Here is a 24,670-nt window from a genome sequence, read left to right as displayed (position 1 = left end):
GAGGCCCAGAAGAAGCTTCTGGCTCCTGGCTTTGGTTCAGCTCAGCTACGACTGTTGAGGCCATTTGAGGAGTGAACCAGAGGATGGAAAATCTTTCTCTCTGTCTCTTTTCTGTAAAAATCTGTCTTTTCAGTTAGAGTGAATAAATCTTTGAGGGAAAAAAAAGTGGAGCAGCTGATTATAATTGTCCCTAATATCTAATGTCAGTGTCACACTGGGAATTTAGCCCACTGTAACACAACGCTGACTTCCCAGAATAAATCATTTAAAGCTCAGGATGATCTATAAGAAAGGCACTATTAGTATTCTCACTTAATGATAAGGAGACTGAAGTAGAGAAGTTAAGTAATTTGCCCACAGTCGCACAATCAATGCATTTAATTATCTAGAATATTTTTCCATGTCATTTAATCGATTTCTATAAATTGTTTTTGAATGGTTACAAGATGTTATACTGTATAGATGCAATATCATTTCATGGGGCCAGAGCAGTGGCATAGCATAACACTGTTCTACCTGCGGTACCAGCATGCTGCATGAGCCCTGGTTTGAGTCCCGGCTGCTCCACTTCTCATGTAGCTCCCTGCTAATGGCCTGGGAAGGCAGCAGAGAATGGCCCGAGGCCTTGGGACCCTGCATCCACTTGAGAAACCCAGAGGAGGCTCTCGGTTTCCTGCTTCGGACCAGCCCAGCTCTAGCCTTTGCAGATGTTTGGGGAATGAAATAGTGGATGGAAGATCTCTCTCTATGTCTTTTCTTTGTTCTGTAACTCTCTCAATCAAAATAAATAAATCCTAAAAATAAAAGAAATATAATTTCATTATCCCACCCCTGTTATTATTCCCCCTCCAGATTATTCCCATTTTTGTTACCTCTCATGTCACTACCGGCCTTATGCTAAATCTTCATGAACAGCCATCATATCATTTCCTTGGGCTTCCAACAACCATTGCATTGATTTTTACTTCATCCCAAAAGGCAATTCTTTCTCATGACCTCGAATATCATAAAATTTAGCATTTTGGAAATATGCAGAAATTTTTCAAAGTTAATTTTTTTAAAAGGAAATTTTATTACTTTTAAAGATTTATTTTTATTTTTTTTTTATTGGAAAGGCAGATATACAGAGAGGAAGATCTTCCGTCCGATGATTCACTCCCCAAGTGAGCGCAACGGTCGATGCTATGCCGATCCGAAGCCAGGAGCCTCTTCCGGGTCTCCCACGTGGGTGCAGGTTCCCAAAGCTTTGGGCCGTCCTCGACTGCTTTCCCGGGCCACAAGCAGGGAGCTGGATGGGAAGTGGGGCTGCCGGGATTAGAACCGGCGCGCATATGGGATCCTGGGCGTGCAAGGCGAGGACCTTAACCACTGCGCCACTGCGCCAGGCCCCAAAGTTAATCTTTTCATTTATAAGACATAGAATATTAAATGTTGACTGTTTTTTTCTTTTTAAAATTATATTATTCATTTTTATTTGAAAGGTAGAGTGACTGAGAAAGAGAGAGAGAGAGAAGAGGACTCTGATCTGTCGATTTGCTTCCCAAAAGGCCACAGTAGTCAGAGCTAAGCCAGACCAAAGCCAGGAGCCAAGAACTTCACGCAGGTCTCCCACATGTGCGGCAGGTCCCAGAGTACTTGAGCAATGGTCTGCTGCCTCCTAGGAGGTGTGTTAGCAGGAAGCTGGATTCAAAGCAGAGGCCGGATTCCAGCCAGACACTGATCTGGGATGTGGGGAGCCAAAGCAAAAGCTTTAACCACAGGCACCTGTGGCCACCTCAGCGGTAGATGAGAGCCCAGGAGCCGCAGCTCCCCTTCCCCAGAGCCTGCTCCCCTTCCCCAGAGCCTGCTCCCCTTCCCCAGAGCCTGCTCCCCTTCCCCAGAGCCTGCTCCCCTTCCCCAGAGCCACAGCTCCCCTTCCCCAGAGCCTGCTCCCCTTCCTCAGAGCCTGCTCCCCTTCCCCCAGAGACTGCTCCCCTCCCCAGAGCCTGCTCCCCTTCCCCAGAGCCACAGCTCCCCTTCCCCAGAGCCTGCTCCCGCTTTTTGCAGGAGCTGCGCCTGCTTTCACACCCACTCACCCAAGTGGAATGAGGAATGCCAGCTTCACACGCAACAACCCACACAGGCAAGATTGTTTTGGTCTGCAAGTCAACATTCACAAATTCATTCACTCATCCCTTCAACAAATAGTTGAGAGACTTTTCTATGAGTAGTGCTAAGATAGGCAGTTTACAGACATTAAGTAGAATGGTGTTAGCATTGTCAATCAATGAAATCAATATTGATGCCAGGCACTGTGTTAAGCGTTAAATGAGTAGATTAGTTTATTTAATCCCTATAACAGCTTCCAGGAACAGGGTGGTGTGATCAAAAACATTTTAGACAGATAGGAGACTAAGGCCTGGAGTGGTTTTACCATGCTGAGCGGTGAACTCTTGCGTGGAGTTTGTCTCCAGACTCCGAAGTCCTGCGTGACACAGCCCTTCCCCTTCAGAAGCATTCATCCATCCAGGTTAGTAATGTTAAAGCGGCCTAAGTTGGATTAAGTACGTATGTGTCAGGAACCCTGCCAAGCTCTTAGACGCATCAATCACTTAATTTGTGTGACAACTCTGTGGAAATAGGCACCTTAACTATGCTTATTCTGAAGTTGAAAAGCAGATTTTCTGAGAGCTACAATAATCTCCCAAGACACAGATGAATATTAAATGGTAAAGTAGAAGCCAAAATGCATGCACAAAAAACTGCAGGCAGGGCACACAGCGCACAGTGAGGCAAGGGGTGCTTCTTACCCGCCGTCGCAGGTCAGACTGGACTGGGCGGCCAGCGACGTGCTGCGGCTAGGGAGGCTGCCGCGCTTTAGCCGCTCTCAGCAGCACGCGCTGCTCTCAGCCCCCACCGCTCAGCTTTGGTCCAGCTTCCTGACAATGAGCCCGGGGACGTAGCTGATGATGGAACCATTTCTGTCTGTCTCCTTTTCTCTGTTGCTCTGCATTTCAAATTTTTAAAAATCACACACATACACACGCAGACAGAGGGAGAGAGAGACTTCAGGAACCTTGTCCAGGAATAATCTCAGGCGAAGGGAAAATGCTGGCGACCCATGTGCCTTGTGTCAAAAGCCTTCACAGTTTATCATGATACAGGTGTCACTATTATTATTATTCTCAATGGACAGAGAAGGAAATGGATTCTCTGCAAAGTGGAGACAGATATTACATGCCTATTAAATGACAAGGCTAGAAGTGAAATCTCTATTTCTAAAGTATGAATTTAAAAAATATATATATTTTTTAATTGGAAAGTCAGATATACAGAGAGGATGAAAGACAGAGAGAAATACCCTCCATCTGCTGGTTTGCTCCCCAAGTGACTGCAATGGCTGGAGCTGAGCCAATCTAAAGCCAGGAGCCTGGAGCCTCTTCCAGGTGCAGGGTTCCAAGGCTTTGGGCTGTCCTCCATTGCTTTTCCAGGTCATAAGCAGGGAATGGGAAAGGATGGGAAGCGGGGCTGCTGGGATTAGAACCAGTGCCAATATGGGATCCAGACATGTGTAAGATGAGGACTTTAGCCACTAGGCTACTGCGTCGGGTCCTCAAGCTTGACTCTTTAAAAATATTTTTTAATTTATTATTTTATTTTATTTTCGAGAGAGACTGAGAGAAAGCAATCCCATGCATTGGTTCATCCCCTAATTGCCTTCACCAACTGAGGCCAGGGTCACAATCTGTGGCTCCCATGAAGCACCCAGGGTCTACAGCTGCAGAAAGCTGGAGTCAGGAGTGGAGCTGGCCATCGAACCCAGGCACTTTGACCAATGCCTTAACTGTTAGGTCAAATGCTTACCCAGAGTTGGGGTTCTTAACCACTATATTATATGCTTTCCATTGTTTTATCTTGTTTGTATAGGAGAAGCATAAGCAGAGATAAGCAGAAAAGGCAAAGGTGAAAGGTATTGAGATAGATAAGACATAAGTAAGAGCATTGAGGTATATTCAAAGGAAAGAAAACAAACCGCTTAGTCAGTGCAAAAGATAAATTTGCTTTGAGAAGGAGTCTTACATTGGCAAAGCTTTTATGATTACACAAATTGTATAATCTGTTTGTGCCATTATAATGGGAGCTATTAAAAACAAGGCCTGTATCTTAGCCATTGCTAAGTGCTTGGATTGTAGTTCCCGCACAGAAGGTTAAAAAAACAGGGAGTAGTCACATCAAATAGGCCTTAGGGTGGCAATTAAGGAACATTACAATGAAAACATCCAAAATAAGATAATAGGTACCCAAATTCAACAGTTTATCTAAAAAATATGATGCATAGAAGTTACCTCAGGAGTACAACCAAGGCAACAGCAGAAAATTTATCCATAGAATTAACCACATTCCCCAGCTGTGGGCAGCTGCCTAGGTTGCCTTGTACCCAGGCAAGAGTTACACTGCTGGCAGAAAATCAGCCAACAGCTGTCTGGCATTCTGGACCTGGTTAATGCCAACTTCCATGTGCTGGGATGGCTACCTACATATTTTTAAGGTTTGGGGGTTTGGGAGAGGCAAGAGCACCTGCCAACCCATCCTAGGTGCACACAGGCCAGGGTAGCCCTGCTGCCATTGCTGCCACACACACATGGGAGGGTCACACATTGTCCAGAACCAGGGGACTGGGGACAAGTTGAAATGGGGCCACTGAAGGTTTGTTTGACACGTATAAAATGATTCCTAAGGGATTTCACGGACAGGCCACTATACCTGTAGGTGATCCAGGGAGCTGAGATGGAGTGGAATAGATGCGGGAATCCAGAGGGCCTCCCGGGGTCAGGCCAAGGCACCTGAAGGTTCATGCAAGAGCCACAGCTGGATGTGAGCCAGGCCAGGGTACACCCTCCGGCAAGAGCTAGGACTGGTGGCAGGCAGGCTTGGCGAGGCCGAAGCACCCGCCAGTGAATGCCAGTGCCAGGCCACACTTAGCTGGGCTGCAGCACATGTGAAAACCAGGGCAGGTAGGGTATCTTAAGGAATGATCTTACCAGGCCACAGCACCCACTGATGTGTGTGAGAGGTAGGGCTGGGAGTGAGCTGGACTGGGCTGGGCTACAGCACCTGCCAACACATAGAAAAGTGAGGCTGGGCAGGCCTGATAGGGTTCTTCAGGGTGCCCCAAGTAGGCTGCAGCACCTACTGTGTGCATGTGAGAGCTCCACCTGGGGGCTGGCTGAGCTGAACTAGATCACAGTTTTTGCCAGTATGTATGAGAGTCAAAGCTGAGGGCAGGACTGGCCAGGCAGCTGCACCTGTATTGGCTGGTGTAGGGGGCAGGCTGAGCCTAACCCTGTACTTGCTGGCACACACAAGAGCAAGGTCTGAGAACCTGTGGAGGTGAAGTTTCTTAGGGGTCTCCCCAGCTAGACTGCTGAATTCAATTGCTGACCTCACAGACAATCACATAGACACATGGTCCGATCTTGGAGCATGCGTTGCAAGTGTGGACCACCTTGGTTGCCTCAAAAATAGAGAGCAAATGAACATAAGACAAGACAGACAACTCATTTAAGTCAACAGAGGTCTTTGAGTAACTCTTCAAAGGATAGAAGGAGAATAGCTTGAACAATACTCCAAGCCAGGCTTTTTTTTTTTTTAAGATTTATTTTAATTTTATTGGGAAGTCAGATATACAGAGAGGAGGAGGAGAATAGAAAGAGAAAGAGAGAGAGAGGAAAATCTTCTGTCTGTTGATTCACTCCCCAAGCGGCTGCAATGGCCAGAGCTGAGTTGATCTAATAAAAATATAATATTTTCTATAATAGCAATTATAGTGTATTGCAAAGGCTGGCAATTTTTTTTTTCAGTTAAAAGCCAGTCAGTGTTTTCCACTTTGCAGATCACATGGTTTCTGATGTAGCTACTCAGATCTGTGTCGTAGCACAAAAGCAGCCACAGACAACATGAATGTGCATGTGTTCCAATAAAGCTTTATTTGTAAAAACAGATAGTAGACTAACACACAGGTATAATTTAATGGGTATTGCTCTATAGTAATTAGTTTAAGAGCAATGCCAAAGAAATTTGTCAAGCAAAAAAAAAAAAATCAAACATGTATTTATAGGAGAGCAAAATGACAAGAGAGAGCTCGTCCATCCCAGTAGGTCATTCCCCAAATGGCAGCAGCAGTCAGATTTGGGCCAGGCCAAAGGCTGGAGCCGCATGCAAGTCTCCCGCCTGGGTGGAAAGAGCCCCGAGTATTAGGGCCCGCGCTACACTGCCTTCCCAGGTGCATCAGCAGGGAATACCTTGGGCACAAGACCACTGGGACTTGAACCAGAGTTCTGATGTTGGAATCTCACGCGGTATCCTAACCCATTGTACCACAACACTATCCCCTGAATTTTACATCTAACAAAGAAATAGTGAGTAAATAATCAAGTAGTAATAAAAACTACTGAAAATTAAATAATACAAAATGATAGAGAGTGATGGGAGTGAGCTCCTAAATTTTGGGGTTTTGGTCAGGAAAACTTTGACTTCTTAGTGGAGATGTGAGAGAAATAAAGCTAACTAGCCACACTGAATCCTGGGAGGGAGTGCTCTGGAAAAAGATGTCAATTCTTCCCCAAATTAAATTATACACATTCAAGCAATATTCCATTAAAAATTTGAGCAAGGGGCCCGGCGGTGTGGCCTAGCAGCTAAAGTCTCCGCCCTGAACACACCAGGATACAATATGGGCACTGGTTCTAATCCCAGCAGCTGCACTTCCCATCCACCTCCCTGCTTGTGGCCTGGGAAAGCAGTCAAGGATGGCCCAAAGCCTTGGGACCCTGCACCTGTGTGGGAGACATGGAGGAAGTTCCTGGATCCTAGTTTCGGGTCGGCATAGCATTGGCCATTGCGGTTACTTGGGGAGTGAATCATTGGATGGAAGATCTTCCTCTCTGTCTCTCCTCCTCTCTGTATATCTGACTTTCCAATAAAAATAATTAAATCTTTTTTAAAAATTCCAGTAAGAATGTTGATCAACTAAAACATACTCTAAAATGAATATGAAGGAATAAAGGTCTGTAAATGTGTATTTTGAAGGGTGAGAAATGTTGGGACACTTGCTCTACAGGGAGAACAGGCTCTGCCACCAAGCCTCAATAATAAAACAGTGTGTCGCTGCTCATGAAACAACAAAAAGGCCAGGGGGAGAGGCTTAGAAGTGAAGCCTAAAATGGAAACCATCACAAAGCACCAGAAAGATCGCTTTCCAGAGGGTGACCGCAAAACGTGGGAAGAAACAACAAAGGGATTTACTTGAAACCTTACACAAGATGGACTCCAAATGTCTTAAAGATCTAAATTAGAATGCTGAACTATAATGTAATAAAATGTAGGAAAAAAAATTGTGTCCTAGTGGTACATAAAGACTGTCCAAATAAAATAAATTTGAACCATAAGGTCAATGCCTGGGGTGGACATCTGGTTTAGTGGTTAAGACTCTGCTGAGCACAGCTGTCTCCATTAGAAGAGTTCGTGTGTTCGAGTCCTGGTTCTGGGTCCTGACAGTAGCTTCCTGCTGATGCTGTGAGAGGCAGCAAGTGATAACTCAACCAGCTGGGTCCCTGCCACCGGCCTGGGCATCTGGGGTTGGGCTGCAGCTGTTATAGACATTTGGAGAGAGGATGGGAACTCTGTCAAATGTGTAAAAAGTGAAAAATAAATAAATTAAAATTAAAATTAAAAAATCTGTGAAGTTCTGTATTTTATTTTTATTTGAAAGGAAGAGTTACTGAGAATGAGATTCAGAGAGGGCTTTCATCTGCTGGTTCACTCCCCAAAAGCTGCAACAGCCAGCATTGGGCGAGCCTCAGACAGAAGCCAGGGCTTGGGCCATCCTCTGCTGCTTTCCTAGGCACATGAGTGTAAGAAGCTGGATCAAAAGTGGAGCAGCTTGGGCCCGGCGCGGTGACGCAAGTGGTTAAGGTCCTTGCCTTGCACTCCTGGAATCCCATATGGGCGCCGGTTCTATCCCGGCGGCCCTGCTTCCCTTCCAGCTCCCTGCCTGTGGCCCGGGAAAGCAGTCGAGGACGGCCCAAAGCTTTGGGACCCTGCACCCGTGTGGGAGACCCAGAAGAGGCTCCTGGCTTCAGATCGGCATAGTATCGGCCATTGCGCTCACTTGGGGAGTGAATCATCAGACGGAAGATCTTCCTCTCTGTCTCTCCTCTCTGTATATCAGCCTTTCCAATAAAAAAATAATAAAAATAAATCTTAAAAAAAAAAAAGTGGAGCAGCTGAGACTTTAACCAGTGGCCATAAGGCATGCAGCAACTACAGGTTTTTTTGTGAAGATTTATTTATTTTTATTGGAAAGTCAGGTATATAGAGAAGAGGAGAGACAGAGAGGAAGATCTTCCGTCTGATGATTCACTCCCCAAGTGAGTGCAACAGGTAGTGCCGTGCCAAGAGCCAGAAGCTTCCTCCAGGTCTCCCACACGGATTGCAGGGTCCCAAGGCTTTGGGCCGTCCTCCACTGCTTTCCCAGGCCACAAGCAGAGAGCTGGATGGGAAGTTGGGCTGCAGGGATTAGAACCAGTGCCCCTATGGGATCCTGGCTCATGAGGATTCTAGCCACTAGATGACCGCGCCAGGCTCTACAGGTAGCATCTTAATTAACCATGCAACAGTGATACCTCCTCCTAATATTTAAAAAAAATTTTTTTTTAATGCAGAGTTAGAAAGAAAGCAGAGAGAAAGAGATCTTCCATCTGCTGGTTCATTCCTCAAATGTCCACAACAGCAGGAGCTGGATCAGTCTGGAGCCAGCAGCCAGGAACTTCTTCTGGGTTTCCCACATGGGTACAAGGACCCAAACACTTTGACTATCCTCCCTTGCTTTCCTGGGCCACTAGAAGGAAACTGGATTGGAAATGGAATAACCAGGACTCAAACCAGCCCCCATATGGGATGCCTGCACCACAGGCAGAGGATTAACTTGCTATGCCATGGCGCCAATTTCTCCTCCCCTCTCTCCACCAAATTTTAAGATTTTAAAAATTGGAGCCATATAATTAATTACATTTGTGCACAAAGTTAGAAAGAAAATATTTTTATTTTTAAAAATATTTATGTATTATTTTGAAAGGCAATTAGAGGGCCCGGCAGTGTGGCCTAGCGGCTAAAATCCTCACCTTGAACACACCAGGATCCCATATGAGCGCTGGTTCTAATCCCAGCAGCTCCACCTCCCATTCAGCTCCCTACTTGTGTTCTGGGAAAGCAGTCGAGAACGGCCTAAGGCTTTGGAACCCTGCACCCATGTGGGAGACCCGGAGGAAGCTCCTGACTCCTGGCTTCGGATTGGCATAGCATCGGCTGTTGTGCTCACTTGGGGAGTAAATCATCGGACGGAAGATCTTCCTCTCTGTCTCTCCTCCTCTCTGTATATCTGACTTTCCAATAAATAAATAAATCTTCACAAAAAAAAAGAAAAGCAATTAGAGAGACAGATTTTTTTCCGACCACTGGTTCACTTTTCACATGAAAAGATCCGGGGAAAATGGAATCTAGGAGCTGGAATTACACTTCAGTCTCCCATGTGGGTAACACAAGTAATTGAGTTATCACTGCTGCCTCCCCAGGCACACTGACATGGTGCCCATACGGAATGTTGGTTTTGCATATCCTGGTATTTGCAATGTTTAAAACAAAGGGTCGATATCTAGAATATACAAAGATTCCTACAAACCAACAAAGCAGGAATTCAAAGTCTAGTTCTGTGATATCAACATTCTATATGCCTCAAGTCCCAGCTGCTTCCCTTCCAATCCAGCTCCCCAAACGTGCCTTGGAGAGCAGTGGGAAATGGCCCAAGGCCCTGGGCTCTTGCCAAGCATGTAGGAGACCTAGATGAGGTTCTCGGCTCCTAACTTTGACCAGGCCCTGACTGTTGTAATTTGGGGAGTGAACCAGCAGATGGAAGATTCCTCTATCGCCCTCTCTCTGTAAGTCTTTTAAAAAAAAAAGGCAACAAGAAAGGCCTGAAATTTAATCAGATCAATGCAAATAAAAACAAAGACTGCTGCTTTGCATCTAACGAACTGACAAAAAAGAGAAAGATAACATCAGGATTGGTGAAAATGTGGGTATGAGTTCTTACACATTGAAATAGAAATGTAATAATACTATGATTCTGAAAAGTGCTATGACAATATCTAGCAAAATCAAGTATGCCATAGCTAAATGATGCAGAGGTGGTTTCACATCAATGTACAAAGTTGCTTACTTTAACAGGTTTTTTTTTTTTTTTTTTTTTAATGGCAGTGGAGAGCTGAGCACAACTCAGGCTCCTATATCAGGGGATTGAAGGCGTGAAACACAGCAGCTGCATGGTGTTTAAAAAGCTGGATTTTGGAGACAGACCACCAGGGTAGAAATTCAGTCTGTACCACTTAGTAGCTGTGACTTTGAACAACAGAAACAGAAAATTTGTGTGTCCAGTTTTCTCTTCACTCTCAGCTAGCAGATGCGGGTGCCAATATTCTCTGATTGCAAGTACATCACACGTAAAGTACCAGCATGGTTACCATGACTAGCAAAGCACAGGCAACTCGGAGGGCATGGATTTCACGTACGCTCAGTAGCAAAAACATACCACACAAGTAACACTAGTTAAAAAAGAAAAATTTATTTATTTTCATTGGAAAGTCAGATATACAGAGAGGAGGAGAGACAGGAAGATCTTCCGTTTGTTGATTTACTCCCCAAATGGCCACAACGGCCAGAGCTGAGCCAATTCGAAGCCAGGAGCCCGGAGCCTCTTTAGGGTCTCCCACGTGGGTCCCAACACTTTGGGCTGTCTTCGACTGCTTTCCCAAGCCACAAGCAGGGAGCTGGATAGGATGTGGGGCTGCTGGGATTAGAACTGGCATCCATATGGGATCCTGGTGCGTTCAAGACGGGGACTCCAGCTGTTAGGCTACAGTGCCGGGTGTAACACTAATCTTTTAAAAGAATTTTTTCTATGTGAAAAGCAGAGAAAAACCCGAAGACCATAAGGATCATTGCTGGGCTAATCCAAAGCCAGGAATCTCAAAACTCAATTCACAATTCCTACATGGGTGGCAGGGGCCCATATACTGTTATTTTCCAAAATGTATTGGCAAGAAATTAAAACTGGAAGTGGAGCAGTGGGACTCAGACCAAGGCTCTGATATCGGATGTTGGTGTTGCAGACAACAGCTTAGCCCGTTGTACCACAATGCCCACTTATGGGGTTTTTTTTAATAGGAACAAAAATATTGCATACAGTCAAGTACCACAGCCTAGTGGATAAATCCTTGCCTTACATGTATCAAGACCTTGTATGGGGGAGAAAGATTTCAATTTATTTACTTATTTGAAAGGCAAAGTGACAGAGGGAACAAGACAGTTCTTTCATCCATTGGTTCACTCCCTTACTGGTCACAGACACTGGGTCTAGGTCAGGTAGAAGCCAGGCTGGGAATCAAAATTTCCCACAGAGTGGCAGGAGCCAAAACACTTGGGTCATCTTTAGCTGCTTTCCTAGGCTCATTAGCAGGGAATTGGATTGGGAAGTGGGGCAGCCAGCACTTAAATCAGTGCTCATAAGGGAAGCCAGCATCATAGGTAGTTTTAACCCAACACAACACCAGCCCCTAAATAAAGATGATTTTTTAATGTGATGGCTCAGGGCCTGGCACAGTAGCCTAGCAGCTAAAGTCCTCGCCTTGAATGCGCCGAAATCCCATATGAGCACCAGTTCTAATCCTGGCAGCTCCACTTCCCATCCAGCTCCCTGTTTGTAGCTTGGGAAAGCAGTCGAGGACGGCCCAAAGCTTTGGGACCCTGCACCTGTGTGGGAGACCTGGAGGAAACTCTGGCTCCTGGCTTCAGATCGGCGCAGCACCAGTCATTGTGGTCATTTTGGGAGTGAATCAGTGGATGGAAGATCTTCCTCTCTGTCTCTCCTCCTCTCTGTATATCTGCTTTTCCAATAAAAATAAATAAATAAATCTTTTTAAAAAAAGAGTGATGGCTCAATCGCTGAATCCTCAGCTTGTAAGTGCCAGAATCTCACTGAATGAAAGTTCATGTCCTGGATGCTCCACTTCCCATCCAGCTTCTTGTTTGTGGCCTGGGAAGGCAGCAGTAGAGAATGGTCCAAGGCCTAGGGACCCTGCATCTGCACGGGAGACCCAGATGAAACTCCTGACTCTTGGCTTTGGATTGGCTCAGCTCCAGCAGTTGCGGTCACTTAGGGAGTGAATCATCAGATAGAAAATCTTCTTTTCTGTCTCTCCTCCTCTATATATATATCTGACTTTGCAATAAAAAATAAATAAATCTTTAAAAAAGCAAATCAAACTGAAAGTCCAAAATGAATCAATGAACTATAATAAGTATGGCAAATCAATACAATGAATACAGGTAACATTTATAACAGTCAATATTTGGGCCTGCCTCCGTGGCCTAGCAGCTAAAGTTCTTGCCTTGAACACATGGGGATCCCATATGGGTGCCAATTCTAATCCCAGAAGCTCCACTTCTATCCAGCTCCCTGCTTGTGGCCTGGGAAAGCAGTCAAGGAAGGCCCAAAGCCTTGGGACCTGCACCTGTGTGGGAGACCTGGAGGATGTTCCTAGTTCCTGGCTTCGGATTGGCGCAGCATCAGCCGTTGCGGTCACTTGGGGAGGAAATCATCGGACAGAAGATCTTCCTTTCTCTTTTTCCTCTTCTCGTATGCCTGGCTTTGTAATAAAATAAATAAATTAAAAAAAAACAATTATAACAGTCAATATGTAAATACCAGCTACATAGCAGGAGGCAAGCTAATATCTGTGTACCTTAGCTGTTTACTAAATGAGGATCTTTCACAAACCTGAAGCATTGAGGAGGGCAGCATTACATAAGAAGAAATGGGGTCAGTGCTAATGGCACACAGGGCAAAGCCCCTGCAATGCCAGCATGCCCTACGGACACCGATTTGCAACCCATCTTCTCCCCTTGCAATCCAGCTCTGTGCTGATGGCCTGGGGTTGGTGGATGACGGCCTACGTGCTTGGGATGGAGACCATGCAGGAAGCTGCGTGCTTTGGCCTGGCCAGCTGATCACTGTCACCATCTAGGGAGTGAAGCAGTGGATGCAAGTTTTTTCTCTCTCATTTTCTATAACTCTGGATTTAAAAAAAATAATAATTATTTCACTTGAAATTCAGACTTTTATGTATATGTATATATAGAGAAACAGGGACAGGAATGATCTTCCATCTGCTGGTTTCACTACCCAAATGGCTGCAGTGGTCAGAGCTGGGCTGGTTTGAAGCTAGGAGCCAGAGTTTCTTTTGCTTTTTTTTTTTTTTTTTAACTTTTTCCATTTTTTAAATTATATTTTTGGCAATCTTTACATAGTTAATTAGGGTACATAGTTTCAAGGGCTACAGGAAAGTGTATTATTTCCACATTGTTTCCTTCATATATCTGAAGTAAAGGGGGATTTTAAGGGAGAAGCCCACCCAGCCTCCCACCCACCCCAGCTCCCAGATGTGGCACATGCTCCGAGATTCTTGCTCAAGCGGGTTTGATAGTTTAACAGTTATGAATTGCTGCCAGTTTCACCACTCCAAGCACGATGCGGTTGTGGAAGAATCCATTGATTGACATAGTCCATCACAGAGTCTCCGTTTGCCTTCTTTTTGACTGCCAACATATGGCTGAGGTGGTTGATTGACTTGTTCTATCCTGTCTTTTTTCTTGGTTAGGGATCTGAGTCCAGCAGTTCGATTGGGGGATCCCCAAAGAAACTTTGTCTGAGGTGTTCCCAGACCAGATTCTTGTGTGTACTAGCAAGTACAGGGCTCGGCACAGCCCATTGCCCCAATCAGCTGGTGGTTGCAACTGCTGGGTTGGTTCTGTTTTCAGCCCCGACTTCCAATGGAACCAATGGGTGTTGCAGTCCAGTCTGGTTCTGCCCAGCACACACTCGGCACTCACATAAACCAGTGGGAGCTGCAGCCCAGTCAGAGCAACCCACAATAAACCCCACCAGGCCTGCCTCCACCCTGGTTTGCCAGTGTGTGAAGCTGACTAGTCCAGTCTGTCCCACATCTCACTCGGCTCACATACATGTCAATGGGCATTGAAGCCTAGTTCCATCTAACCAGCTCCACTATCTAGCCCTAACGGATGTTGTTGGGTGTCTCTCTGTCTAGCCACCCCAGCCCCTGTCCTAGTTATTTTGTGCTCTCCTGTGGGAGTGGTAACCCAAGAGGGAGGAGCCCACTATTTCCCTCCCAGGCCACTCCCACTCCCGGATTATGCACTCTCCAGGTGGTTCTGTGGTTTGACTTGACAGAATTAGCCCCCAGTGCCAGCCTCTGCCAGCTGATGCTGTGGCTAAGCCCAAACAACCCTCACCCACTTTGATTTTAGTTTGCACCAGTAGGAACAATCAGCCCAGCCTGGCTTTTCCCTGATTTAGTCCACATGAGTCCCACAGGTGTTGTAGCCCTGCCTAGTCTGGTATGCCCTCATATCAGCTCACGCTCTCCAGTGGGAGTAGCTGTCTATCAGGGGAGCACCCCCATATTCCCCTGCCGAGAAGCAGAGTTTCTTTTGGGTCTCCCACGTGGATGCAGGCGCCCAGGATTGGCTGTCCTCCATTGCTTTCCCTGTAGGAAGGTGAATTGGAAGCAGAGCAGCCAGTACTCAAACAGGCACCTATAAGGAATGTCAGCACTGCAGGTAAACAATTAGTTTCATATGCCACAGCACCAGCCCCATGGCCTTTCAATATAATTTTCCTTTTTTTTTTTTTTAAGATTTATTTATTTATTGGAAAGTCAGATATACAGAGAGAAGAGACAGAGAGGAAGATCTTCCATCCGATGGTTCACTCTCCAAGAGAGCGCAATGGCCGATGCTATGCCGATCCAAAGCTAGGAACCAGGAACCCCCTCCAGGTCTCCCACACGGGTGCAGGGTCCCAAAGCCTTAGGCCATCTTCAACTGCTTTCCCAGGCCACAAGCAAGGAACCGGATGCGAAGTGGAGCTGCTGGGACTAGAGCGGGCGCCCATATGGGATCGCGGGGCGTTTAAGGCAAGGACTTTAGCTGCTAGGCCACGGAGCCGGGCCTGCTCTTTTTTTTTTTTTAAAGGAAAAAAAATGAGCTTCTTTCTTTTGTTAAATATTCTATGGACTCACTTGCTGAGAAGATGCTAATAACAATTTGATGGAAAAATTAAAAAGCTACAAACTAGCATATGTGGAATTTAAAAAATTAGTGTTATATGATGTATATAAACTTGTTGCAAATAAAACCAGAGTAGGCATTTGGTCTAGTGGTTAAGCTAATCTATTCCACCCTGAAGTACCTGTTTTGACTCCCAGCTCTGGCTCTTGATTGGATTCCTGAGAGTGAGACCCTGGGAGACAGCAGTGACTGGCTTCCTGCCACCTGTGTGACCCCGTCAGTTCCTGACTTCAGCCCCAAGCACGGTGGGTATTTCAGAAGTGAACCAGCGCATGTGGGAGCTCTCAAAAACCAGAAGGATATACGCCAAAATAGAACCAGTACATAGCGTTGGCTAGTATTATTTTTGTTTCTATTTTGAAAAATTTTTCAGCAACAATTGTGATAAAAATTATCATCTCTCTTTGAAACTAAAACCGGTAATTGTCCTTTTTTGGGCTCCAACTGGTAATGAAATTAGCAGGGTAAAGTAGCAAGGAATTAAAATCACAGAATTACAGGCACTTCTCGTAGCCTTTACTCCCAAAGAACACAGTTCATATTATCGTACAAACATCAACTATAAACGGTAAGAGATTTTCTTTTTCTTTCCAAAAGTGAACATATAGCAGCTTCACAGCGCTATCCTGAGCCTTTCACTTAGGAAGGCCAACCCAGAAGTCAAATCATCACACTAGAGGAACAGGGCAAGGAAGAATGCCTGGCTGCCACAGTGAAACGGGCCATCCCACCGCCCACTGTTTTTCTAACAGATGTAGTTAGTTTTCAAAATGCCAACAGGTCCTCTTGGTCACATGAGCCTTTTGGGGTCTATTTTCTCCAGGTGGACAAGAGGTTTCAGCTGTTCAGCAAAGTTCCTCATGTCATCAGACACCATGTCCTGCCCAGCTGGCGCAACGACACTTAACTCCACCAGGTACGATAGGGACAACGCTTCGGTACTGTCCGGATTTCCTGGCACGAGGATGCGGAAGACCTTGTACACCACGATCTTCATGATGCCCTTCCGGAACAAGTGGCCCTTGGCCACAAATTCATGGTCCATGCGGAAGCCCATCTCCATCAGGAAGTCGGTGAGGTTCTCGGAGGTGGCAATGTCCACACAGTTTCGCACCAGGGCATGGCGGTTCTTGTCTCCCATTTCTGGCTGTCCCAGGTAACGCAGGTGCCAGGGGGTCCCTGCCCTATCCATGGAGCGCCTTGCCCTCAGAACAAACGGGCTGGCCTGCTGACCCTTGAGGAGGAACACCATCTCATGGTCCAGGAAAGTCTCGGGCTCCATGTTGTCACACAAACCGCGGAGGCGGTGGATAAGGCTTTCTAAACTGTGGTCCAGAACGCTTCCTGGTGAGGAAAAAGGCACTCCTTAGTCGCATCGGACATGACGAATCACAGGACTCCCAGAAGGTGAAAACACAGAGAGAAAAACCCAAACAGCTCAGGATATTTCTGACACACAGGATCCAGACCTGAGACTTCCAGGGTCACATTGCCAATGCATTCCAGACCGTTAGGGAAAGTAGTTCCCTTTCGATCTCTCTCTCTCTTTTTCAAGAATGGCATGATAGCTCAATGGCTAAATCCTCACTTTTCAAGCACCAGGATCCCACATGGGCACCAGTCCGTGTCCCGGCTGCTCCATTTCCCATCCAGCTCCTGACTGTAGCCTAGGAAAGCAGCCGAGGATGGCCCAAGCCTTGGGACCCTGCACTCATGTGGGAGACCCAGAAAATGTTCCTGGCTTTAGATGGGTTCAACTCTGCCACTGCAGCTTTCTGGGGAGTGAACTAGCAGACAGAAGATCTTTGTCTCTCCTTCCCTCCATAAACCTGATTTGCCTTTCCAATAAAGATAAATAAATCTTTTTTTTAAAAAAAGAATTATGTGGAGTTTTTAAATATATTTTTATTGGAAAGGCAGATTTTTACATAGAGAGACGGTCTTTCATCCGTTGGGTCACTCTCTAAATGGCCACAATGGCCAAAGCTGAGCTGATCCGAAGCCAGGAGCCTGGAGCTTCTTCAAAGTCTCCCATGTGGGTGCAGAGGCCCAAGGACTTGGACCATCCTCTGCTGCTTTCCCAGGCCACAAGCAGGGAGCAGGATGGGAAGTGGAATAACCAGGATGCTGACAGGAATGCTGACACTGCAGGTGGAGGATTAGTTTGTTATGCCACTGTGTCGGCCCCTCCCTTTCAATGTCTTACTCCTACTAGAAAGCACCTGGGCCTTCTCTGCTCATGTTTATTTTCAGCAGGCCTTGAGCCCAGAGCCGAACACAGGCAGCTATAAAGAATTTAGTAATACTATTACCTTGTCATTCACTTCAACAATTGTTTTCTATTTCCAGTCAAGTCTTTGGGTCCCTACACCCACATGGAGATCAAGATAAAACTCCTGGCTGCTGGCTTCGGCCTAATCTAGTTCCAGCCAGGATAAACCAGTGGATGAAGATCTCTGTTTCTCCAACTCTGCCATTCAAACATTTATTTATTTTGAAAAGTGGTTTACACCAGTTCCAGGTGTTGTCTGTTGACTACGTAACAGTTGTTTCCAGAAAAACCAAACAAGAGCATGAGAACAAGCTGTTGAAACTGCCCGACTCACTTACCCTGCAGCAGGTACTCCATCATGTTGATGGCGCCCCCCGTGACGGGCATCATGGTGACCGGCGGTGCCTCCATGGTGCCTGATTAAGCTGAAGACAGCAAAACTGGACTCAGAGTTGCCGAGGCAGATCAGTCACGGAACACACCTGCAAAAAGGGTAGTATTCACTTAGACATCATAGGTGTGGACGGACATCACGTCCATGTTGGTACTGGCCCTGAAATTAAGTCTTTCACTCAAAAATAGTTCAAGTATCTACTGAGGTAGCTAGTCTCAGGAATGGACAGCAGAAACAGAAAAAGATAGGATTGTAGAGGTTGTACAATGGAACCATCCAGATTCAAGCTGGGAAACTTTAGAAGCTACCTGTGCGGCCTTCCACATCATCTCCCTTAAAGCAAAGCAGGTGTGGGTTAAAGGTCCCTGCTGGGATTCCCACAACTCCTTTCTGGGGTGCTTGGACTGGGGGGTCCCTGTTCTGTTCCCGACTCCGGCCTCTTCCTTGTGCCCACCCTGGGAAGCCGCAGGCGAAGGTGCAAGGAGTAGTTAGGCCCCTGCCACCTCCGTGGGAGACGGGTACTGAGCCCCTTCTCAGGCGTGGGGGCGTGAGCCGGTCAGTGTGTGGGAGTTCCCTGGCTCTCCAAAAAGAATGAATGAAAATGAAAGCGAATCCAGCACTACGGAACCTCCGAGACTGTGCTGAGAACGACAGAAGGGACTGCAGTCAGAACCGAACCTGACTTGTGCACCTGCAAGAGAGGAGGCCGCGGCGAACTGAAGGGGCCCAGAGACACGCACAGCCAGGGGCAGGGCCTACAACAGGGCAAAAAACCGATTTTCGTCTAAGGCGTGCAGTTCTCCCAGCAGGATGCAACGGATCCCCAGGGCCCGCGTGCAGACACACGCGCACTTACACGACAAATGGGCGGGCCACGCCGGGAATCACACTCACCCCGACTCGTCCGGCCTCTCAGCGATAACCAGTCCCCGCCCCTCAGGTACCAGCAACCCAGCCCCGGACGAGCCCGGCCGCAAGGATCGCTCCTCTGCCTCGTTCCGGCAGGAAGGCCCAGGAAGCCAAAACCTCGACACCGCCTCCCTGTCAGGTAAGGGTGCCGATAGGGCCAAACTTAGCCAGACGCGCCTGCGCAGTGCCCAGGGCTGGGTTCCGGCTGCGGGCAGCCTCGTTTGGGGGCGTTCCTCAGGGAGTTACGCTGCGGTGACGTCATGGGATGCCTGTAGGAAAAGCTTGTCTTCAATTTGAAAGGCTTGGAGATGTTTTGTGTAGGAAATCTCGTGGTTATGGATTCTGGGTGGGGGCGGGAATGTGAAATAGGTAACTGCTGGAGGACACAGTACGGAGGTGCGTGAGAAAATTGAAAATAGCCTTGTCCTGTTTTTTTCTATATTCAGAAAAATGTTTTATTTTGACAACCATATATTCATAGCATTTTAAAATTTCTTTCCATAGTTCTAATTGTATTTAAAGTTTTCTAGGGTAATTTAAAAAACAATAACATAACAATGTACAATCTAGTATAGTGATAGATTTCCCAAATGTGTTAGATCTTATTTTCTGTATGTTTTTTTTTAAAGCCTGAGTGAACTTGGTGGGAAAGACAAGGAACTGAATAGAACAGCTTTGACTCTTACTCAGCGTAAGTATTTCCAGATTAAACAGTGAATTCAGTGTTGGATAAAGCACAGCAAATAACATTTAACATCGAACGAATTTTCCAGAAAAGTCCTTCCTCATTCTCCCCCAAGTAGCGATTACAGGATCTTACTTTTCAGTTGCATACAAGTCCTTCTGACTTATGAACCTCAATTCTGGGGTATATAATGAAACACAGCATCTCCGAGGAGGGGCAGGCACTGAACAGAGAAACTGGCTTGGGAAAGGATGGCCTGGGGAAGCAAGCCGGGCTCGGAGCTTTGCACAGCCTCGGCTTCTACGGGCCTGTAAGGCTGTGAGAGAGAAATGTTATTAATGTAAAAGAAATGGGATAATTGAATGAGAGGCCTGAGCCGAGGACAGGATGGGGGGGGGGTTTCTACCTTAGGTGGTTCTGACAGGACTCCTGAGTTGGAAAGCAGAGTGGAGGCGGGCCAATATGTAGGCACGCTGAGGTGCCATGGAGCACCCCAAAGGCCGGGTGTGGGGCGGGGTCTGGGCCTTGCCTCCTAGATGTTATTTAAAGATGTAAGAATGAGTGATTAGGGCGGGGTTGCTTGCGCTCTCCCGCGGGACCCAAGATGAAAGGAGGGTCCTCACTCCTCCACCGTTTAACTCTGTGTGTCTGTGGTTTCCTCACCTTTTAAATAAAATTGACAAACAGGGGAGTGGGGGTTGAGAAAGAATGAGCAGCAGTTCTTTGCCTCACCCTTGGCCAGGCCACGGTTGCAGCATCTGGTGAGTGAACCAATGGATTGAAAGGCCGAGGCTCTGTCTCTCTGTTTCTTGCTTCTCAAACAAGTGTTTTTCTCTGTTCCACTATTATTATTATTATTATTATTATTATCATTTTATGATACAATTCCATAGGCCTTGGGATTTCCCTTACCTCCTCCCCAAATCCCTTCCCCAATATACCATTAAACTAGTATAGTTCTTTATAAACAGTCATAAGTCCATCATTGTGGGCATGGACAATGGCAGAGAGCCCAGCATCTTGTTGTCAAGATATAGTTAGCAGTTTCATTGGGAGTTCATCTTTGATCTGGAAGTAGAGATGCACACTGCACTGTATCCTCACATCTGGATATGATAGTCTCCATTACAGTTACTATACATCCCCTTAAATGAAAAAGCCACAAAACAAAATGAACAACAGGAAGAAAAGTAGAAATTTACAATGCCATGAAGTTAAATAACATGCTACTGGTTTTCTAAAAATCATTTTAAAACTGGGAGGGGATGGGCCTGGTGCAATAGCCTAGTGCCTGACGTTCTTGCCTTGCATGTGTCAAGATCTCATATGGGAGCCAGTTCTAATCCCAGCAGTCCTGCTTCCCTTCCAGCTCCCTGCTTGTGTCCTGGGAAAGCAGTAGAGTTGATTCCCTGCACCCATGTGGTAGACCTGGAAGAAGCTCCTGGCTCCTGGCTTTAGATCGGCTCAGCTCCAGTCATTGTGGTCACTTGGGGAGTGATTCATCGGATGGAAGATCTTCCTCTCTGTCTCTCCTCTGTATTTGTGACTTTCCAATAAAAATAAATAAATCTTAAAAACAAAATGGGACAGGATCACACTGAAAGAGTGTGGAGTAGGAGAAGCTGGCCGTAAAGTGGTCGTTACATGGAACACGAATGGTTGTCACAAGTGCCCACAGCTTAGGACATGCCTCCTGACCCACCTGATGAGTCACATGATGCCTTCCCACATATGAAAACATGGGTTCTCATCCTTGCCACTCAGCTTCACTGTCCTGCTAATGCATCTGGAGGAAGTAGATGGTGGCTCAGATGTTGGTGTTGCTGCCACCCACCCATGTGGGAGGACCCAAATGGAGTTTTCCCAGAGTTGTGATCCAAGGAAGTTAGAACTGCATCTGTCTTTGCCTGGGCAGACACTAGGTCAAGTCCACAAAGTCCCTTTACAGTGCTGTAATATTAACCCAAATGTCAGCTGATATTTTTAAAAAGATTTATTTATTTATTTATTTTTATTGGGAAGTCAGGTATACAGAGAGGAGGAAAGACAGAGAGGAAGATCTTCCATCCAATGATTCACTCCCCAAGTGGCTGCAACAGCCAGAGCTGAACTGATCCGAAGCCTGGAGCTTCTTCCAGGTCTCCCATGCGGGTGCAGGGTCCCAAGGCTTTGGGCCGTCCTCGACTGCTTTCCCAGGCCACAAGCAGGGAGCTGGATGGGAAATGGGGCCGCTGGGATTAGAATCAGTGCCCATGTGGGATTTTGGTGTGGTCAAGCTGAGGACTTTTAGCCGCTAGGCTGTCATGCGGGCCCTCAGCTGATATTTTGAGGTAGGGTTAAATTTAAAAGAAAAGAAAAATTAAAGCAGGCAGGAAATGAATAAAGACTGGTAAAAACCTGAATGAAGCTTAGGGCTCCTAGGACTGGATTTCTATGCTGACAGTGAGGCTCAGTGCTCAGAGCTGTGCAAGCTTGGGCAGCTCACTTCCCCTCTCTGAGCCTCAGCTTCCTTTTTGTACAGTGGAGATAATAATAGTACAGGAGGGGAGTGGCCAAAATAAATGAAGTAGTTAGAAAATGCTTAGCACAGCACCTGGCTTAGACGCACTCAGTGAATGGTAGCTGCTATTATTTTCTATTTAGCAGGTACATTCTTCCTTATTGAGTATGCTTTGTGCACACCTCATGTCCCTGGACAGCTTGAAGGGAGGAATCGTGTTTTTCTTTATAGATATTTCTTCTATGTGTTGAATCTATCATAAAGGTGCTAATTAGTGAGCAGCTCCTATGTAGCAGCCGACTTGTGTGTGTGCAGAAATGCATCCTTTTTGCACTTTACAGAGCAGAAAAGCAATCCAGAAAGGGAAAGTGACTTACCCAAGGCCTCTCAGTCAGCAAATGGCAGAACTTGAATTCCAATGTGGATCTCCCTGGCATCAAGTTCATCTCTTCATCATACTGCCTTGTGGGTTGATGGGCTCCCTGTGCCCACAGTGAATTTCCCCAATTATTAAAGGTAATGATAGCAGGAAACCCTTATCACCAGGACGGTGTGGAAAGCGAAAAAGGAAGCTCCTGCACCTCCCAAAGCCGAAGCCAAAGCGAAGCCTCTGAAGGCCAAGCAGGCGGTGCTGAAAGGTGTCCACGGCCACAAGAAGATCCGCACGTCACCCACGTTCCGGTGGTCCAAGACGCAGCAGCGCCTGCACCCACAGCCCAAATACACCCAGAAGAGCGCCCCCAGGAGGAATAAGCATGACGACTACACCATCATCAAGTTCCCTCTGACCACAGAATCTGCTATGAAGAAAATAGAAGACAACAACACACTCATGTTCATTGTGGATGTCAAGGATAAGAAGCACCAGATCAAACAAGCTGTGAAAAGTTCTAGGACACTGATGTGGCCAAAGTCAATACCCTGATCAGGCCCGATGGAGAAAAGAAGGCTTATGTGCGGTTAGCTCCTGATTATGATGCTCTGGATGTTGCCAACAAAATTGGGATCACTGGGGCCTGGTACGGTAGCCTAGCGGCTAAAGTCCTTGCCTTTTTTTTTTTAAGATTTATTTATTGGAAAGGCAGATATACAGAGAGGAGGAGAGACAAAGAGGAAGATCTTCCATCCACTGATTCACTCCCCAAGTGAGCGCAATGGCCGATGCTATGCTGATCTGAAGCCAGGAACCAGGAACTTCTTCCGGGTCTCCCACACGGGTGCAGGGTCCCAAAGCCCTGGGCCGTCCTCGACTGCTTTCCTAGGCCACAAGCAGGGAGCTGGATGGGAAGTGGAGCTGCTGGGATTAGAACCAGCGCCCATATGAGGTCCCGGTGCGTTCAAGGCAAGGACTTCAGCCACCAAGCCACACCACCAGGCCCATAAAGTCTTTGCCTTAAACATGCCAGGATCCCAGATGGGCACCAGTTCTAATCCTGGAGCCCTACTTCCTATCCAGCTCCCTACTTGTGGCCTGGGAAAGCAGTTGAGGATGGCCCAAAGCCTTGGGACCCTGCACCCACATAGGAGACCTGGAGGAAGTTCCTGGTTCCTGGCTTTGGATCAGCGCAGATCTGGCCATTGCGGTCACTTGGGGAGTGAATCATCGGACAGAAGACCTTCCTCTCTCTCTTCTCCTCTCTGTATATCTGACTTTGCAATAAAAATAAATAAATCTTTTTAAAAGTAAATAAAACAAAATTGCGATCATCTAAACTGCATCCAGCTTTCTAAGTATGTATGTTTCATCATAAAAAATAACGATAGCAAAGGAAGAGAAAAGTTCATATATTTAACATTTCTCAATCACTAGACTGGGCTGAGAGGCAGACTAGTATTTGGATAGTGTACAAGTGTGCAATAAACTATCAACATAAACTGCAACACTACATATGGGTACTTCCTGTATTGGCTTTCTAGAATTATCTAACGAGAATTAAAATGGATCTGCCTCCCTATTCTTACTCAATGGTAGCTTTTCAATCTTAGTGTTACACATTACTTCTCCAGCAGAGAGCTGACATGAGTTAGCAGCTTCCTGTCCACACAGCCTGTGTAACAGGTACAAGCATCACCAGTGCTTTCTGATCTAATTCTCTTCAGGGACCTCATCACTTTATCTCATTCCTCTACCACTCAGAAGGAAAAAAAATCCTTATTAAACGTAGACAGTCTGCTCTCACCCCCTTACTTGACTGATGGGATATTACCAAGCATCCTCTTCTGAGCCAGTCCACCCCTGCCCCACCCATCGGCTCCAGCCATACTGTTGTCATTGCTGTAACTTGAATGTGTCAAGCATGCCCTCAGCTTAAGTCTTTTGCAATTGCACAAACCCTCATACCACTGTACAAACAGTTGTACAAAATCCGTCTTCTTCCTCTGAATTGCAGTGTCCACTCTCTTGCTTCCTTTTGGTCTCTGCCTAATTCTTCTTTTATTAGAGTTGGCTTCCCTGACTGCCTGTTTAAAAATCACACCCATGTGATGAATGGTGTAGTGCAGTGGGTTAAACTGCTGCTTGGGATGCACACGTCACCTATCAGAACACACGGTTCAAGTCCTGGTTCTGCTGATGCATCTAGGAGGCAGCAGCGGATGGCTGGAATGTTTGTGTCGCCGCCACTCACCCACATGAGAGGACGCAAAGGGAATTCCGGGCTCCTGGCT

General features: G+C 46.5%; 1 protein-coding gene and 1 pseudogene across 1 annotated transcript; one reads left to right on the top strand and one right to left on the bottom strand.

Moving 5' to 3' along the window:
* Nucleotides 1–15,742: 15,742 nt before the first annotated feature.
* On the bottom strand, nucleotides 15,743–18,914 carry MED18 (mediator complex subunit 18). Its single transcript, XM_040979704.1, has 2 exons — nucleotides 17,854–18,914; nucleotides 15,743–16,587 (listed from the first exon to the last, which is right to left on the bottom strand). The coding sequence occupies exons 1-2, from the start codon at nucleotides 17,924–17,926 to the stop codon at nucleotides 16,034–16,036; spliced, it is 627 nt and encodes a 208-aa protein (XP_040835638.1). The 5' UTR covers nucleotides 17,927–18,914; the 3' UTR covers nucleotides 15,743–16,033.
* Nucleotides 18,720–24,386, top strand: LOC121156127 (annotated as a pseudogene).
* Nucleotides 24,387–24,670: the final 284 nt, after the last annotated feature.

This window comes from Ochotona curzoniae, unplaced genomic scaffold (assembly GCF_017591425.1).
Source record: "Ochotona curzoniae isolate NIBS_2020 unplaced genomic scaffold, NIBS_Ocur_1.0 contig_3255, whole genome shotgun sequence".
NCBI lineage: Eukaryota > Metazoa > Chordata > Mammalia > Lagomorpha > Ochotonidae > Ochotona > Ochotona curzoniae.
This window is presented reverse-complemented; position numbering and strand designations above follow the sequence as displayed.